General features: G+C 43.7%; 1 protein-coding gene and 2 long non-coding RNA genes across 7 annotated transcripts in view; 2 read left to right on the forward strand and 1 right to left on the reverse strand.

Moving 5' to 3' along the window:
- Window positions 1-648: 648 nt before the first annotated feature.
- LOC138682050 (uncharacterized) lies at window positions 649-5,288 on the forward strand. Its single transcript, XR_011322260.1, has 3 exons — window positions 649-700; window positions 1,762-1,929; window positions 3,589-5,288. It is a non-coding gene; the product is annotated as an uncharacterized lncRNA (long non-coding RNA).
- Window positions 5,289-8,523: 3,235 nt separating this feature from the next.
- On the forward strand, window positions 8,524-13,807 carry LOC138682216 (uncharacterized). Its single transcript, XR_011322371.1, has 3 exons — window positions 8,524-8,778; window positions 9,088-9,267; window positions 12,692-13,807. It is a non-coding gene; the product is annotated as an uncharacterized lncRNA (long non-coding RNA).
- Window positions 13,808-13,873: 66 nt separating this feature from the next.
- Window positions 13,874-19,571, reverse strand: part of LOC104325436 (tenascin) — a 75,931-nt gene continuing 70,233 nt past the window's right edge. For all 5 annotated transcript variants that reach the window (XM_069772210.1, XM_069772209.1, XM_069772207.1 and 2 more), the window contains 5 exons: window positions 18,960-19,111; window positions 17,985-18,081; window positions 17,138-17,299; window positions 15,681-15,844; window positions 13,874-15,168 (listed from right to left, as the gene is read on the reverse strand). In XM_069772210.1, the coding sequence (XP_069628311.1) occupies window positions 15,058-15,168; window positions 15,681-15,844; window positions 17,138-17,299; window positions 17,985-18,081; window positions 18,960-19,111 (686 nt within the window). In that variant the 3' untranslated portion in view covers window positions 13,874-15,057. The remainder of the gene's footprint in view (window positions 15,169-15,680; window positions 15,845-17,137; window positions 17,300-17,984; window positions 18,082-18,959; window positions 19,112-19,571) is intronic.

Here is a 19,571-nt window from a genome sequence, read left to right on the forward strand (position 1 = left end):
CCACTCTCTGTCTTTGGTCACTGCAATGAATTAGAGCACTGTACTGAGTTAGACCAAATATCCATCTAGCCTGATACACCATCTGCAAGCACAGTAATTAAGTGTAAGATGCTCTGGGAAAGAGTATAAGCAGCAGGCAAAATATAGTGGGCATTCACCTGAGTTATCTAATTCCTATTTGAGTCCAGTTACACACTGTGACAATGAGATCCATAATTTAATCATTCAATGTATAAAGCAAATGTTCTTTTCATTTATTTTAAATGTTTTGAAGGGTTTATTTTCCTGGGGTGCCCCTTAGCCTTGTTAGATAAAGAACTGGATTCATCTCTGGCTCGCTGCCTCCATGCATTCAATATGTCATAGTGCTTTTTCATACCTCCTCTCTTAGGGATGGCGGTGAAGCCTTGAATCCATTGCACCCTCTAACCCTCCCTGTACTGTCCCCTCTGCCTGGTCCCCTTCCAGACCTTCCAGCTCTCCATGGGTTGAGATGGCAGCTACAGCACCAAAAAGTGCCTTTTCCAGTACATGATAATATCGCCCAAACACTTGTTGGCAAAAAACCAGCCAAGAGCATCGTCCCCGTTGTGCAAGGCTTTCCATGCGATCACACCTTGATACCAGAGGGTGTTCCAAACAAATCACAGCTGCCTGAAGTCTCAGACCATGGGAAAGAATAAGGAAAATCAAAAGCAAGGTGTGCTTTTTAACATGAACCCTGCAGGGCAGCCAGATCTGAACGGCTGTGACCCCCAGGAGCAGCCACTGGCAGCTGCTAATGAAACCCTGTGAGACAACGAGCGAAAGCACTTGTGTGCTACTATTTTGGCTTGGAGAAAAAGGCATTAAACATGAGCACGGTGAAAGGGGAAGGTGTCACTGTGGGTTTCTGGGAAGAAGCGGCATAGGCAGGACTGTCCCCATGGGCAGGGGCAGAGCTGCATGCCCCATCCTCTGCACGAAGAGCCAGGAGGGATGCAGCCCTTCCCAGGGACTGAGCCCCGCACCCGGCAGGGAAGAGCTGGGCATCTCTGCTTTGCCTTGAGAGGTTTATCCAAGAGCAGGAAGTCCCAAGGTGGTCAAAATTATGAAGAAAAAACTAAAATGAAACAATATTTACTTGTTAAAAGAGCTGAGGCAGGTTCTTTTAGGTTTGTTTTCATTTCAGCTAATGCCAGGTCAGTTTTTCTTTTGATCTGTATTAGTTCCCCCATCCCTATAGAGGCAGGCACAGTGAGAACACACTTCAGACTAGCTGACAGATTTCTGGTGTGGTTTTGTATGGTTTCCTGAGAATCGGGGGACATTTCTTGTTTTGCAGTTTTACAGAAACCCGCAAGTATGCCTATGTACTTTAAAGACCTAATAAACAGGTAGGTGTTGTGAAAGGTTAGCGAGGGGCAAAAAATTGTAGAACTGCCACGGTCGGCTTGTCTGCTAGCCCCTCACAGCAAACCTCCTTTGAGGTTACTTGCAGCTGCAGTGAGCACACTGCGCCGAGAGATTTTTGACATACCAATGAGGCAGATGGTTATGAAGCTGCAAGAAAAATGTGGTTAGTTTTACTAGCACCTGTGGCAAATTCCTCTCAGAGGTCCTCCCACAAAGCAGTGTGTGTTGTACAAGATGATGCAGAAAGAACAGGAGGAGCGAAATGATTGTGTCATATGTTCCCCTGGGGCTCGTTATTTTATTTTGGAAAAATAAAAAATAAAAAAAAAATCTTTAGAGTTCTTTTATTTTTTTTTTCATTCACAGGGGACATTCAGTGGAAATTATTACAGAGGCATCATAGAAAGGAGCCAGGCAGCCTCCGTCTGCGTGCTGAGCTCATCCCGATCCCTGTGCCTCGAGGAGGAGAGAGCCAAGGACAAGAGCAGACACTCGCTTGGTTGAAACAATGGGGGTGGCAGTTGAGGGAGGAACGTGATGATGCTTTTGGCTCTGGCAGTGATTTGCTGTATGTATTGAACTGGGCATTTAATGCCTCTGTGCTTGGGTTTTGGCACAGCTAAAATGGAAGCCCCCAGGAGCGAGGAGGTCTGTTGTGGGGCTGCTGTCTCTTGGCATGTTTGAGAGGTTCCAATAGAAAGTGTTCTGTAGCAGATTTCTCTGTGAGAAGAAAAATTTAATGTAAGAAGAAGAAAGATTGGGAAAACATTTAAAGTACAGAATGGCAGTAAATAGCTCTTATTTTACATTCTTCCCCATGCCCACATGTCCCTGGAGAACACTTGTATCTGGCTATGCTTTTTTGCAATTATCCAAGCAAAGATATAAGGAATTCCTTCTTCCATAAGTGTTCACCTAAGAAGAAAGCAAGAAAGTTATAGAATCAATGATGCTAGATGATAATGAACCAAACCATCTCTCTTCCCCCAACCACAGCACCGCACAATGGGTTTTCACTTTCTCCCAATGGCCTTGAAAACATCCTCGTTCTGAGGAGCGGGCTGTTTTGAGCTCATGTTTCTGCACCTCAGTCTATAGAAAGGGACTGGGGCTCTCAGAAGGGAAGGCATTTCTGTATAATTTCTGGTATACCTCTTTCTTGATAGATGGGTAAGAAGCATTGAAACATTATGATGTCTCTTACACTAGAACATCTGAAGCACCTCTTGAAAGGCAATGACATGAAAAATAATCTCTTACAAGGCCTAACTGTGTAACCTTCAACTTAGTAAATTAGAAATAACACCAGTGCCAACTAGAACCAATGTAAGCAGTGAAATAAGAGCTGCCAGATGTGATAACTGGCCAAAAATTATCAGATTCGGACAATAGCTCTAGGTTTCCTGCTTTTTGAAGTCCAGCTTGATAAACTTCATACTAATTTGCTGAGTACCTTCAGCCCCACTGGAAGTCAAAGGGAAAGTCCTGCAGCTAAGCCTGGCTGAAGAAAGAAGCCTTGAAACGTCTCGCATTGGCCAAGTGGAAATGAAGGCTCCCAAAGTCACAGGTAACTTCCAAAGAATGGTCACGCTGGCTGAAGTAAGAGGCCTTTCTGCCCAACTTGGACCTACCTACACATGTTGTAGGCTTAAGGCTGTCAACAGCTTTACACCATAAAAAAAGGAAAGAGTCCACAAGGGAAATTTAAGAGTATGGTGCCAAGACTGCACTAATGGCTGCTTGTATATACATGCGGTTAAAAGGGATGTATGTTTGCAGTAACTCCATTAAATAAGCTGTGGTAATTTGAGGGGAGGAATTTTTTTTTTTCCAGTGAAGTCCACCTGGCAGCTTACCCACAAGCGGGCAAACACAGCATTATTCCCAACTCACAATATTGTTAAGGTGCAAAGCTGTTGTTAGAAATCGATGGAAGGAGTAGATTATTTTTGAAGACTATTTGTTTTCTGTGCTTTATTTTTTTCCAGGAAGAGATAGCTGAATCTCAGAACTGGTGCACTCCAAACTCTTAAATGCTGGCACTGCTTATTAGCTGCTTGCTCAGTGGAGAATATTCTTCCTTATATAGGCCTTTCAGAAACTAGGTCAGAAGATTAACATGAGTACTGGTTGCTAAAAATCCTCTTTGACAGCCTGCCTTCCTTTATTATTTTCTCACTTTGCCCACTGCAGACGCCAACGCCTGCCAGCTTCTCTGTTGAGGTCTCCCGGGGTGAGCTGCGATGACCACAAAAGGTAGCTCCGCTCCTTGCCACCGCTGCAGATTCTGCAAACACCCTTGGCCAGTTGGCCTGGTTGGCATGTTTGACCCCTGACATCAGTTGTCTTCATAGGAAGGAGAGGTTGTTTTTCAAAGAAATGTGGCAGTGCTGTACCAGCCTAGGCATTTGGTTGATTTGTCAGTGGAAAAACATCTGAACACAGATGCCCTTGTGTGCTAAGGGATGGCATACTCAGGATACAATGCCTTCATTTTCCGAAGGTGCTATTCTGAGAAGAAGGTAGCTGGGCTAAATGCCAGGCAGGACATTAGATGCTCACACAACAGTCCCCCTAAAAAGCTACATCTTCTTTGGAGTTCCTAGGAAGTACTGCACTGCAAATAACAATAATAATAACTGAAACCTTCTATGAAATGTTTGCACTGAAACTCCACAGAATATTCTTGCTTTTAGATGCTTTTGTTAACTCTGAAGGATCACGCACAATACATTTGTGCTGATGGGACATTTCTTGCCATGCTGTTTACAGGAGATAGATAACATCTTTCTGTGAGAGATAGACATATATATATTAAAAATACGTATACCCACACATATTCACATTTGCAGATCATCAATAAAAGATTTATAAGCTATGATTATACACCTACTTTTCTGAAATAGAAGTGATTTCTTAGCAGGAACAGCAAACACTATTATCATATATTCACTCTTAGTCTGATTCCTAATCTGCGTGCACATGCATACCTATCTCAGGACTAAACTAACATAAAATAAGATTCTCAGTGAGGGTTTTAAAAATCTCTAGATGGCCGCTTATCAAGATGCTCTTAGTTCCAGAAATGCTAAGTGCAGAACAGCCCCACCAAAATCTGCTGTACCTTCAGCACTTTTAAAATCTGGCAAAATGGGAAGGAGCAAAGCACTCACAGTAGGTTCTGGTTTTGCAGCTAAGTATGCAACCTTCAACTGAAAAATAAAGCAGCTGATGTTTCTTTGCCCAGCAACATATGCAAAGCTCAGAGTTTTTTTGTTACAGAAACCTTTAATTCTTATAATGTGTTGTTTGCTGTGCAGTTGGAATAAAAGTCGCTTGTCACCCATCTGTATCCTTTCTGCTATTTCTTCTCCACATCCATGGTCAAATAAAGTGTACGCACAAGTTTTCCACTTTTTACTAACTGTTCAGACAGCTGAGCATGCCAATGATGTGCTTTCTTGCTATGTTCTAACTCCAGACAAGCCATCGGTTGCAGCTGCCTTTGGTTTTGTTGCCTTTGTGATAGAGCTGAGGGAATAGCCTCATTTTTACTGCCTCCCATTTAGATGAAAAGTTGGTCTCTTGTCTCAGAGGTGCCATGTGTCTCCATTTTTGCTGTACTGTAAAGTTCCCTGGGTATCCACATCGGTAACATGATCAGGTGATGCTTATTCAGTGTTCAACTAAGATGAAGAAAACAGAATTCTCCAGAACGCAGTGTGTTGCAAAGCCTCCCAAATCAATGCTTTGAGATGGGAAGTTTGATGAGAATTGCCAAACTGTAGTAAGGAGAGAAGCTCTAAAGGCACAGCTTGTTAAAATCCTTCCCTGGGAGAAGCAAAATTTTCCATCCAGGAGCATTAAACAAAGCTAGAAGTACGCAATTACTGTTCCTTTACTTTCATTATGTTCCCCACCTGCTCAGGCCTTAGGCACATGAAGCGAGCTCTGATCTGGGATGAATCCCTCCCAGAACAGAGACAGCTCTTCTTTTCTTCCTTTCTTTTTTTTTTCTGTAACGTACTTTGAAGCATATACATAAGTGAATGAACTGATTGCTACAGAAATCAGAGAACTCCTATTCATAAACACACTATAACAAGAAAGATAAACATGCTTTTATCACACACCAACAGAGGAGTGGAAGGAGGTATCCATCAAAATGTTTTGGAGTATTGGTGGTTTCTGCTTGCATGTAGTGTGGGGCTGGTGGGACTCAGCAGCCGCAGGCAGTTGTTGTTACCTCGCCAGGGCCGATGCTGAGATCCTGGTACCTGCTGCTGCCTGAAACCTCAGTGGTTTCTGCTCACTTTCTAAGCTGCAAGAAATACTGACATTTGCACTGAGCTGGTAGCACTTTGGGGTCTCTATACCGGTGATGCTCCCAGCCTTGCAATGATTTTATATATAAATATGTATATATGTGCTTGTGTGTGTGCACATGCTGTTCATGTGTATACCCTCTCTCTCTCATGTACAATGAATACACCCTAGTACAGGTGGGTACCTGTGGGCAAACGCATATACAGACACGGATAGCTTCTACATATGCATAGGTATACACATATATGCATACATATAGAATCATAGACTCGTTCAGGTTGGAAAAGACCTTTAAGATCACCGAGTCCAACTGTTAACCCAACACCACCATGCCCACTAAACCATGTCCTGAAGTGCCACATCTACATGCTTTTTGAATACCTCCAGGGATGGTGACACAAACCACTTCCCTGGGCAGCCTATTCCAATGTCTGACAACCCTTTCAGTAAAGCAATTTTTTCCTAATATCCAACCCAAACCTCCCCTGCCACAACTTGAGGCCATTTCCTCTCATCCTATCTCCAGCCACCTGACAGAAGAGACCAGCACCCACCTCACTACAACCCCCTTCAGGTAGTTGTAGAGAACGATCAGGTCTCCCCTCAGCCTCCTCTTCTCCAGACTAAACAGCCCCAGCTCCCTCAGCCGCTCCTCATAAGACCTGTGCTCCAGGCCCCTCACCAACTTGGTTGCCCTTCTCTGGACATGCTCCAGCAACTCAATGTCTTTCTTGTAGTGAGGGGCCCAAAACTGAACACAGGACTCGAGGTGCGGCCTCACCAGTGCTGAGTACAGGGGAACAATCACTTCTCTGCTCCTGCTGGCCACGCTATTTCTGATGCAGGCCAGGATGCCGTTGGCCTTCTTGGCCACCTGGGCACACTGCTGGCTCATATTCAGCTGGATGTCAACCAGCACCCCCAGGGCTTTTTCTGCCGGGCAGCTTTCCAGCCACTCTTCCCCAAGCCCGTAGCGCTGCGTGGGGTTGATACATACACATCACCTGTTGAAATACAGCTGACTCTCTTTGGCAGCTCACAGCAATGCTTCCCCTGCACTTGGTGCATCATTTAAACTGCTAGAAGAAGACAGGGTGCAGGACATTAGCCCAGCCCCAAAAGCTGCTGAGGAGAGCCTTTGCCCTGGCAGAGGCATAGCCCAAGGGCCTCTACAAACCCACAGCAGCCCACACTAGCCTGTGCAAGGCAAACAGGACAGAAAACAAGCTAAAGGGACTGGACTCTCTAGCACTGCAGCGTGGGGTAGTGCAGAAGTGACCAGGGATGTGTCACCTAAAGTGACTTATTACATTCTCCAGCACATGAGATTTTGCCAGGGGAGTTTCCTGTCTGAATGCTGCCCTTGGTCTGATGGCATGATGGCAGTTGTAAGGCAACACAGCTAAAGGGCACTTGCACACACGCACACGCACACTTCCATCTGCACTGGTATGTGTGAGTGTTGCACTATATGTGCAGAGCAATCCCGTTTCCCCTTGCAGCAAAGAGAGGCTCTCCTGCTATGGTGTGGAAGCAGCTCCTCATCAAAGAGCTGTTTTTCAGTTCCATAGCCAGGTAAGATGACAAGGGCTTGGGGTGGAGGAAATGGTTTGGGGTGAAGCAGGGCTTAGAATCGAGGTTTTGCTGAGGGGCACTGAAATTTTGGTACCTGTGAGACCTTAACCCATTTCAGTGAGAAGAGTTCAGAGCTGTAGCTGCAGCTGTGAGTGCTTGGAAAGCCTTTTGGAAAGCAAAGATCAGGCTGGTCAGAGGCAATCACAAATGTGAAATCAGGGTATCCTCTCCCTTAAGGCCTCCCCCAGGTATCCATGTATCCAAGTATAACCATAGCTGGAATATATTCAGACACAGGGCTTCAGAGGGACTCCTTTGGACTGATGCAAGCCTGCCAAAACACAGAGCTGCTGCCTGTATCATTGGTCTGATGAACTTCATATTAAAAAAGTATCTGCAATTAGACTGATTTGCCAGCACTGCAGTGGGGTGTGTTATTTCTGGTTACTGTAAGGTAAAGGATGCACATAGCTTGTACTTAAAACATATAAAAATTGGCGTCTCGGAGGTCTAAGATCGTTTTTACTAATTATTTTCTAGGGAAAAGTCAAATGGTTCAGGGTATATGCATACTCAGAATATGATGGATTTTTTTTTTTTTTTCTTTTCAGTTTATCTCAGCCAGTTACACTTCTTGGGTCTGTCATAATGGACTTGAAACGTGTCGGGGGGGCTACTTCAAAATTTCCCTTCAAAAACTTTTTCTAGGGAAGATAGCTTTTTTTTTTTTTTTGGCTAATTACCTTCTTTGCAACCAGCATCCTATTTGCACAGAAACCTAGAACATGTTGTTAGTAAAAAAGTCCCAACTGTTCCTAAAGCTGAGACTTCTACAATTGGTTTGATGAAAAAGTGGAAATTATCTTTGAGAATAAATCATCAGAATGATTGTGCTCTCTAGTGACACAGCCAGGAATTTTTTTTCTTCCACTTGGACAAGAAACAGTCTTTTCCACATTATTTCTCCTCTTCCTTTGCCAGTTACAGAAATAGAAGGACAAGGCACTAAGTAAAGTAAAAGTAAAGAGGCAGGGGAAGGGCGGGGAGGAAATGAACACTTTCAGTCCTGAAAGTAGTTTCAATTTAAGCAGTGGACAAAATTTCAGGTTAGCTGTTGTTTTTAACCCTTTCCGCACAACTATAAAGAAGGGGGATGCCTTAGACAAAGGGAGCCGCAAAAGTGGCAGTGAAAGGCATTATCTGTACTGAAACCATCCGTGTGTTGTTTTTTTCCCTCCCAATCTGTCTATCTCTCTTGGTCTCTTTCTTTCTTTCCTCTTTGCAGCATATAATTTACAGTAAAAACACAGGAAGCTGAATGATTTCCTCTGAGGAAAGTACCTGACAAAGAGGTGAACGACTAAAATCATCAGGCCCTTTGACTTCATCACTACCCATGTATCCTCAATGGCTTCAGGCAGAGATGTTATCTTGCAACGAGATGCCTTTGAAGTGGTTTTGACAGTGTATGGCAGGCAGGAGGTACACGAGGCTTGAATTTTTCCCTGTGGCAATCCAAGCACAAGGAGTCCTGAATTTGTGAATAACAGCAGCTATTAGTTACATTGCGTGTTGTACACCAAAAAACCCTCTTAACCATTAACACACCATGACTAGTGGCTTTGGAGGCTCCTCTCCATATCCAGAGACTGAAAAGTGTGAGGCTGCCAGTCTGGTTCTTGGGAGCTGCAATGGGGGTACTGGGCAAGGGGAGGCAGTTTGCAAGCTCCTGTCTGTATGGCATAACCATAGCTACCATTTCAAATCTATCCCTTCTATTCCTCTCGGCAGTCTTCTGAGAAGCCACGTTGAGGAAGCAAAACATCAGCACTATGGAATGTGATGGGCCTCCTACATTGCCAGACCCCTTTGAAAAGCTCAGCCCAAACTTTTGATACTTCAGAGTTCCTGAAGATGGATTTTCACCTTAAAAAAACCCTCTTATCCTCAATGTCACCTAAAAGGGCACAAGTGAGTAACTCTTCAGATATCATCTCAATGAGACCATGAGTTCCCCACACTTTAAAAGTGACTAAAACAGAAGTGGGTTTTTCAGTGTGCATGTGTCTAAATGTAGGAGTAGAAGGGATGAAAGACAGGCCAAGACTGTATACTTGGGTAGAACATCAGCCTCTTTAACTATAATGCAATAACTTCCTCTATCTTTCTTTTCCAACTCCTACTACTTCCAGAAAACCTTCCTTTAAATTACAGAGGTGTTGAAAATGCTTGCATGTGGTTATATTTTCTCCATATTGCTCCATCCTCCACTCGGGATGTAATCTCCACTGCAAAATGAAATAGGACTGATTCATTTTGCAGAAGGAACATGATTGATACGAGCCCGGATGGAGACTCATTCTCAACCCTGTGGAAATTCCTCACCAAGGTTGCTAGTCAAGTGAAAACCTCTTCACCGTACAATCATCAGTGTTGTGCTACTCCTAAACTTCTTGGGCTGGAGCCAGGAGCAGCTTGTGAGCAGCTGAGGATGACCCAGAAAACCAGAGCTGTTCTTACATTGTCTTTTTATTCTTTTTTTTCTGAGAATTGTCTTTCCCTCTCACTTAAACCAGCTTCTTCACTAGGGAGGTCATGTTATTCTCTAGATTGAAGGTCTGATTAAGATGTGTTTTTTTACAGTGAGGCTGTCAGCCTTCCAAGAACAAAGACCATATGTGCAGCTTTTGCTGATATTTGCTTGCAGTCTCTTGGTGACAAACCACACCTTGTTTATCAAGACAAACATATGTTGTACTCACACGAAGCTGCTATGGCACTACAGGCTGAGATTTCTCTACCTGGTGAGGCTGCTGGGGAAATACCCAAGAAAAAGGCATATGAACAAAGACTAGAGTCAGGAGGGTTTCTGAGCAGACTTTTTTTTCAAAGAAAATGATAAGGCAATCCTGAGCAGGGGATATCCCCACCTGGAGCTCTAAAGCTGAAGGGTTCATGTCTTCTTTTTTTTTTTTTTTTTTTTATTTTTACCCATTTCCCCCCCCCACTTCCCATAAAATACATTTAATCATTTTGCCTGATCATTTTGTCAAGATCCTATACTTCTAACATTATATGAAGGTGTCTCATATCTGCTCATTACTTCCAGCCTGCCTGTAGCTGCTGATGGAGTGCAGAGAACCGTCTTAGCAATCCCAGCTCTATTCTAGAGGCCTGTATCATCTTGTCCACATCCCTGGAAGGCAGAAATATGAAGTGGCAAGGTACCTATGAGGCTGATGCCACCACCTTGCCGTTTTCTGGGTGAAGGATCAAGCTGCTGCTTATTCATGACACCTAAACATTTCTATTCAGCTTTCTTTTCTACTAATCAAGGCCTGACAGAGAAGGTTCATTAGGTTAAGCACAAAGAATGCTTAAAAGAAGAAGAGAAAGAAAAAGATACTGCTCCTGCAGAGTTAATGTGGCAGCTGTGAGAAGGTTTTTCAAGGCTGCAGTTTTGGATTCAGGAAGTGAAGGCTGAGACCAAATGGGTAGTGGGGGAAGCCACTGGATCCCTCTATACTCAATTCCTAGTATTACATGCTCTTTAACCTCCAATTATGACCAACTCTTCTTAAAGCAAAGCAAGTCAAACTTGTAATTTTGAATGAAGTGACATCCTTGCACAAGAAAGATGGGAAATAGAAGGCGTCTTCTGTTACAAATCACTGCAATAGTTTGGGCTACTTATTCACTAATGTAGGCTAGGGCAAGATACCCTGGATTAGTGGTTACATTTAGCCCTGCAATAGGTGAGATCAATTCCCCTGATTAATGAACAAAATGGAATAGCATCAGAAGAGGTAAGGGAGCTGCACCCAGAGATGGTGCAGCAGGGGAGGGTGCTCTCCTGGGGTCAAATGGAGCTGACATCAAGGTCTTACTCTGATTCAGGCAGATGGAGGAATTTAAAGTATCTGTCGTCTCCCACATCACAGCAGAGCGCCCTAGCCACTTGGTCAGTGTGGCTGCACACTCATGCTTGGATTCAGAAAAAACCCATCATTTAGTAGTCTAAGTCCCATGGAAAGCCAGTGGATTTAATAATCTAATATCTGCCATCAACATCAAGCTGCCTCAGTCCCCCAGAATTATCTATCCAGCTGTCTTTTGCCCAACTGGCTTGAAGCGCTCACCTGACCCAAACTTAAGTAAGAAATCCAAGTCTGAGATCTTGTTAGGACTGCAGTATGAATAAGGGTGTCTTCAGGGCTGGGCATTCACATGGACTGAAAGAGGGAGGATAGGTACAGTGGCACTGGAAAAGATGCTTTCCATCTACATGTCTCAAAAATATCCCTTATGGATACAGTCCTAAGCCCATAAATCCCACTCACTTCCCCAAATATCTCCTTCAGTCCCTTTGAGATCTTGGATCTTGCGGCCTATGTGTTTTTGAAGCCCTTCCTCTCCTGCCCCCTGGAGACTCCTAAACTGCTTCATTACGTTCAATATTAACACCAGCACTAAGGTGGTTTATGGGTTTTTTAATTTGACAAACCAACCAGACAGCAATTTGGTGCACCTTTGGTGGGTTTATAAATAGATTTCAAAACTGAGGGTGTTTTTAAGCTATTCTTCCAAGTTACAACCAGGAAAGGGAGGAGAGAAAAACCTGAAAACAAATATCCCTTACAACAGCCCATGGTGGAGCTGCTCGGTACCGAATCAAGCTTGTGACAGCTCTGAAGGGTGTTTTGGCACGTGTTACTTCAAGGATTTGCCAGTTTCTCTCTCACAGTAGTAATCATGAAAAATACCAAGCAGGGCATCTGTCAGTGAGTAATTACAGGAAATATATGTGCAGTGTGTTTGCGTCATTTCTGGAGCAAGGTACAAATCTAAGCCCATCTCCAGCAGCCCTCTTTGGATCTGCCAAGATAAATGACATCACAGCTAGATACAGTCAGCTTTGTGATGTTACTAGAAATGAGGAAATAATTTCATAAATGTAAATTCTTCCTCTGAATGTCTGCAAACAGACTGCAAGAGCTTTCAAGTCCCCAGTTATACAGATTTAGTGCCATTTCCTACTAACTTGAAAAGCATCTTGAGAGTGGAGCATATTTCTTCATTACTGGATTTGTCCTTTTTTATACTGCCAATCATTTGCTCTGACAAACACCGAAGAAGGGCTATTAATTACAGAGAATGAATTTAATATAGTGCTGCAGCTCAGCCCCTTGCCAGTGCTCTGGAAGGTCAAAGGAGACTTGCATTCCCTGTGCAAAACAAACAATATTCGCTAGTATAACTTCAATGGGGGGCAGGGAGGGGGGAGAAATTCAAAGTACATGGAATAATATTCATGAAGGAAGTTTGTCTTTGACATGTGCTTTTGCTGTCACCTAGCTCCTGCTCTTGCAAGCCAAAAATAAACTTTTTATCACAGGTGTTCTTGCAATGTTCCTGCTGTGTGGCCATAGGGCAATGCTTTACTACATGCAGTTAGTTTTCCTAAGAAAGACGACTGCTGCAGACACACCAGCAACAGCTCGGTACCTCGGAGGGCTGGATGTCACCACACGAGAAGACAACAGTGGAGAACGGCAGCGTCCAGACTGATGCTGGATATCTGCAGGATTTCCCAGTGCTGCCAAGCAGAGGCACAGACCAAGACAGACAGACTCCGTGTGCCATCTGCAGGTAGCTAGGCTTAAAATGGGTGAGAAGGGTGAGCAGAGCTGCCAAGAGATGCTGGAGTAGAAACTATATGAACAGAAGACCTCCAACGTTTTACTAATTCTGTCAGGAACTTCTCGCACTTCCCCAGCCAGGCATTGCCTTTTCCCAGCTGGTAAATCGTTGGCTTCATCCCCGTGCATTCTCTTAGTCTGTGGTCCTAGAGTCTGCCCAGCAATGAATAGCTGCACTCTGCGTGAGATGGTTCCTGGGAGACGCGTTATAAATATCTACAGAAATTGGACATTTCTGAAATGTAGTTGCTGGGACTGACTGTTAATAAAGCCCAGCACACAGGCTTTGATGCTCCTGTCTGCAGCACCTTCTGTGTCTCCATACAGCAGTTCCTGCTGTTCCAGGGATCTCTCTCAGTAAAGCTGGTCCCAGTGCACACTCCAGCATGGTGGGCCCCTGTGAGGCTCTCCCCTCTGGAGCATTGCCAAAGTTTCAGTCAAGACTGTGAAGAAGTTGCCCCTGGCACATAACCATTCCCAAGGGCTAATGCTCAGCCAAAGCTCAGAAATGCAATAATCAAAGAATTGCAATAAAATTAATAACAATATTAAAAGAAAAAAATATATAAATTAGGAAGATGTGACTTAAGGGTGAAGGGAAGTGATTCCCTCCCTCCTTCCTTTCCTCCCTCCTGATTTCGAAGTTTTTTAGCGATATTTCCCATGCATGCACACTTTTTACAGCCTGTGTCAAATCAACAGTATCTGACCTTACCTAATAGCTAGCACTTCACAGTAAGTCTTATTCCCAGAGCTGATCATATCCTCTCTGACTGAAAGCATCTTCTTTCCCAGTCACCTTCCAGTGATTGCCAAGAAGGCAGAAACATTTGCTCTGTTTGAAAAGTGCAACCTTGAAGTAGGGCAGAGAGACTGGATTAAAACAAAAGATCTTTTATTGTCTTCAACTGAAGTGTATGATACAGAGGAACTACACATGGGTTTCATTGATATAAAAAAAGAGCGCCCTTTATTTACACAAGTGTTCAATGTTGCCAATGGTACCTAACAACTCTGTATTTTCTTTGTATTCTTTTGTTAGTTATTTCCATCTAGATGGAGCAAGCATTGGTCAGTAACACTTAGAAAAAACACGTAAGAAGCTTTTGGGCAGGAAAAAGAAGAAATGTGTTCTAAAAGAAACCAAATCCTTACGGGCATTTCACTGTAACAAACCCACCAGAATACTTACAACCAATCACTGACAAAAGGAACAGTTTTCATTACAGGCTCAGCAGCCAAATAATTCTCAGCCTTTCTTTTAGTTCCCCACCTAAGTAAATATACCCCGGACATGCAAAAACTCAACATGTATGAAAAATGGTAGAAATTTATTTAAAAGTAATTGTGCTTTTATTTATAAAAAAAATTTACAATCAGACACTGTCCTGCTGTGTTTCCGAAAGCATGTTTCTCTTAAAAATGACAAAAACTTAGCTTATTATTATCATTATTATTATTACTTTGTCATTATATTAATAATATTAATCTTATGCTTAAGTTTAAAAACATACTGCTTTCCCCTTCCCATCCCCTCCTTCTCTGTGGTACTTGATATATATAAAAAAAGGCTTTCCAATGACCAATGAATTTCAATTATAACTAATAATAATAATAATAATGATAATTAATTGCACACATTTCTGTGTGTAAAATATGGCTGGTTCTAAAACAAACTACCAATGTACAAAGCTGTTCTCCCTCCCCTACCCCAGGCCACCCAAGAGACAGTCAGACTGTGGAAGAACTTTATCCCAGAGGCTTTCTGAGAAAACAAAAATTAATACAACAACAAACAACCCTTGAGATCGTTGTCTTTGGTGTGGAGGACATTTCTGGTGGGCAGCCGGAGCTGCTCTGCTGAAAATGCTGGGACACTTAAGGCTTGTTGTTAGGACTGCTGCAGAAGCCTCTGTTGGGCCAAGGGTCACCAATGCTTTGGTACAACTACCAGCTCCTCACACCCCACCACCCCAGTGATGCCAGAGGATCTCCCCACACCCCCATTCTATATCCCTCCCCCCATCACCCTGCCCGTAGCCCCTTTGCCACCGCTGGGGCTTTACGCTCGCTTTCGTCTTCCTTCCAGGTTTCGGAAGCTGGAAGGTCTCAGCTTCATCTCCGCAAACTGGATGGAATATTCGTGGCCCTTCCAGTGGAACCAGTTAACACCCTGCAAAGACAAAGATGAAGTGTGGGAGGTCACACATTCACTTCTTCTCCTGTTGTCAGCCTTCACTGCTCTTGTTTCAGATTGCAGGCCGTTTTCTAACTTGGGAGCAGAGGCACAACAAAGTAGAGGGGCTTTGGGAAGCACAGGGCTCTGGCCGCTAGCGTGCACAACCTGTACGAACCAACCCACGTGCTGACCCCCAGTGCCGTCACTCTCTGCCTGGCTTTCATGGCAAGAAGAACATTTTGTTTCACATGTTGAAAATTGCAGTTGTTCCCTGCACGCTTGGCATATTGCCTTGGAAAATCATACAAAACTATCAGTATTTCACCAGCTGACATTAAATTCTTGTTTTGCGAGCAACTGCCCATATCTTTCCCTATGATCCTTTGGTCTGAAGAGTGGGCTTTGGTTGGTGCTCCGATGGCTGGCTAGCTGAACCACCAGACAGATCCATAATAGCATTCCCCTTCTTCTGATGCATTACAAAAGCCTTCAAACACCAAACTCACCTGACTGTGGCTGTTGTCACCATATCTGCCCATCAGATTGACTCGGTGACAATTCTTGTACCAGAATGCACCCTTGTATGACAAAGCACAGTTGGTGATGGCAGAATCGTTGTCCTTGTCAAAGGTGGAGAAGGACCTTCCATTATGGTATGTCATGGAGTCACCTGGATGGGGGACACAAAAAAAAAGAACAAGGTCAGTGGTTTGCCTAGTTTAGATTACATGGGAGTGACCATTCTGCAGAAAATGTTTGGCCTCTGCCATGCACAATCTGTAATGCCTGGCTGTGTATCTAAGTTCTTAGAAATTGACTTGTTTAATACAAAAGGAAGTACACAATTTTTGTTGTTGGAGGCAAGTCAAAACATTTTTTTTTCAGGTTGTCTCTAATCCCCAACTTATTAAGTGGTTTTTTACGTAGCTCATTTTCTGCACTTCTCGCTGAAAGTTGGATTTTGGCCCTCTACAGAAGGCAATGTGGACAAACCAAGTCCAAAGAGACCTCCACAAGGAGTGAATCAAGACCAAAGGAGTCTCCAAACTTAGCTAGTCCATGCAGTAAAGCTACTCATCTTCTTTAGCTGGAAACACAGACAGAGAGATGTCTGCCTACAGTTGACTTCCCACTCCCAGGGTGTGGGTGCCCGTTTAAAGATGGGTGCAATAGGAGCAGCCTTCAGTGTATGCCTGAAGCAGAGTTCCCATTCGTGCCTTAGTATCTGTGTTGCTCCATCCATTAGTCTTAGACCTGAATGCTTAGGAAGAGGAAGTAGTAGGATTGAATCCTACTAGATGTAGGCGCTACTACTGCTCTGCACAAGCGTGTTTGCCTTAAATAGACATTGATTCTACTACTGCTGCATATCCTTTGTATCCCTCCCTGTAGGCTGTGCACAAAGTTCATGTGATGATCACAGGGCAGAGTCCATACACACACATCTCTGTGGTCTGTTTTACGCACCTAGCAGTATAAAATTATCTCCTTGTAAGACATCCTGTGGAGCTGGATGTATCTCTTAATCCTCTGAAGCCCTGAAGAGGACTCAATAAGGGCTGCAGGGTTTGATCCAGTAAGATTACAAAAGGCAGATGATTTGTTCAGCAAAATTACAAATCATGTTATAGCAGGACTTTGCTGCATATTCCACTGACAAGAGATGAAGCTGTGCCAAGCAGTTATTAGCTGTATAAATGACAGTCAAGCATTGGCCAAATGAGATATATGGCTGTTTAATATACTTGTTTGTATTCTGTCATAAGCATGCCATAAAATGTGACACCTAAATGACTGGAGGATTTAAAACAGAAACATAAAATATATTGATATGTTCATATTTTCAAATACCTAGCATACAAAAGGTACCTGCTGTGACGCTGATCTGCAACATTCACACAGTTACCTTGAGCCAACTGGGAGGAAATTGCAAATCGGAAGAAAAAAATAGATTTCAGCTCACCTGCTGTGCCACTGTACCCATCCACTCTTAGGCGGTATCTGGTCTTTGCGTCTCCAACGCTGAACCTGTCATAGACAGCGTAAGCTGTCTCACCTTTGTCCTGCAGATCCACACGCAGTTCGTACTGGCCCTGAGAAGTGATTTTGTGGAGGTTCTCCAGACCTGTGGACGTAAATGAACAATTCATTTGTCTTCCCGTGTTTATTTGTTATCCCATAATGGGGTCATACTAGCTTGCATAGATATATCAGGGCATAAACACTGGTGAGGAAAGAGAGCTACTTCAGCTGTAGGGTAATGTTAGCACAAAAACAAATAGATAAAAACAGGCTGACTGAGAGACCTCTTCCCTTCAAACCACAGTAGCAGGTAGCCTTTTGGGAAAAGCAATCAAAGTTGTGCTGTGTGATCATCATTGGCTTTCATTTAAAACCAAATAAAATGTAACACAATCTTTGAAAATTTGTTTTTTACTTCTATTTTCCCCACTTTGCTTCTTCAAGTCATATGCTTTTGTTGCTGAGGGTGTCCTAGGAGTACAGGAAGAAGAAGGTTTGCAGTTGCTTCTCAGGTTACCTTCTGACTTCTTAGAGAGCACCAGTGAGCATTGGTTTGGTACGTTTGGTGACCCAAGAAGCATGACATCTATGAACTGCAACTGGAGGGACTGGCTTGGACCTGGCAATTTCAATCTCCCTCGCAGCATGCTGCCCCTAGCCTCCTTCACTCATGCTATGCTCCCCTTTACAAATACTCTTGCCAGCTAAATGGAGGCTTCAAAGTGGCTCCTAGTCTTTTGGGCTGTGCTCGTGTTTTTGTTTGAAAAAAGAAAATTCTTGCCACTTACCTATCCAGAATTCATCCTTAAGATCTCCAAAACCAGCCACATAAGTCTTCCAGTTCTTGTAGAAATCTTCCTTTCCATTTTGACGCCTCAGGAACACCTACAACCACCGCATGCAAGAAGTGTTATCGACAGACCGCCTTTGACAGAAAGGGCACTAGCAATGTGGCTTTTACAAATGCAGAGCTTGGCATTGCTCCTCCCCTGCCTTTACCATCCAAAGCAGCAGTCTCACTGCAATTACGGCATTGTACCAAGACTGCTGAATGCTCCTTGCTTTTTTTAAGTCTCTAGTTTCTCTGTTGGGTTCCCAGGCTCCCCTGCATGATGTGGTCTTTTAGTTCCTGCTCTCTGTTTTTTTAACAGCCCCTTGCAGTTCTGTATTTCTCAGCCAAGACTTTCTACACCCCCTAGTCTCCTAGCCATGCATTTCTCCAGCTCCTTCTTCCTTTCTGTGCCCTGGGTCCCTCTGGCATGTTCAGATTTGAGGATGTCAGTACAGAGAGCTGGCGGTTTTATTGCCATTCATTTATTGTCTGGGTGGGATGTGTCCCTTCCATAATGGCCTGGGAAGCCCGGGCAGCCACCATACCATGTGCTTTAACCTATTTCACTGTGTCTCTCATTCAAATAGAGTCAGTCCACCCTCCTCCCACCTAATTAGCTATTTAGAAGGTATGTATCTGATCTAAGATGTGGAGAGAGATCAGTGCTTATCTTAGGTGCTGAAACCATAACCCATCCTTTGGAGACACCTCTCTCTCCTCCAACTACAGAAAGAGCTGGTAACCTTGTTCTAGGCACCTAGGTGTCCTACTTGAGATAAAATTCCCCAAATTTATGGACAAGTCAGTCCTACTCTGATAACAGAGCACTATGAGGGCTGCCATAGATGAGCAGGGATGGGATTTGCTACCCCTGCTCTTAGCACAGGCAGCTGCGTGTGCGGGTGATGCGGGGCCTCTCCTTCTTACTCACAATCCATCCACCCCCGTCCTCGCTCATGTCGCAGAAGACTTGCAGAGGCTGAGCCTTGTCACCGTTCAGGTAAACTGTGTAGAGCCCAGAGGTGGTTTCTCCATTCAGGAGAGCCTGGGAGCAGTCTTTAGGGTAAGGATAGAGAAGACCAGCTGCACACACAAAAAAAGAGAAAGCAGTCCTTAAGAAATCAGCAATTACAAGGAACTTGTTGAAAAGAGATGACTCACGAAAATCGGTTGTGGGTCAATGGCACAGCCAGGTACAGAGCCCAGGAACAGGGTTTGTAATTGCTACCCTACATACAAAAGTTTCATAGTAAACAGCAGATGATGTAAATTTTTCTTTTCAATATGCTTTTGCACATCTGTTTACACTTTTGCAAATGCTGTGGATGCCAGATAACTTACTCCCTGCTATGACGGGAGTGCATCCTCCAGCTAAATATTTAAATGGCATGAGCTGTGTTTACAGCAACTTCTGTGTAAAACCAAATCTACCAATCTCTGATTATGTGACACAAAAGGGAAGGGGAAATACAAAGACAGGACTACAATAAAAAATAAATAGATTGGGAATATTTTGCTAGCAAGTACAATTTAAATATGTTAT

The sequence above is a fragment of the Haliaeetus albicilla genome, chromosome 26 (genome assembly GCF_947461875.1).
Source record: "Haliaeetus albicilla chromosome 26, bHalAlb1.1, whole genome shotgun sequence".
Classification (NCBI taxonomy): Eukaryota; Metazoa; Chordata; class Aves; order Accipitriformes; family Accipitridae; genus Haliaeetus; species Haliaeetus albicilla.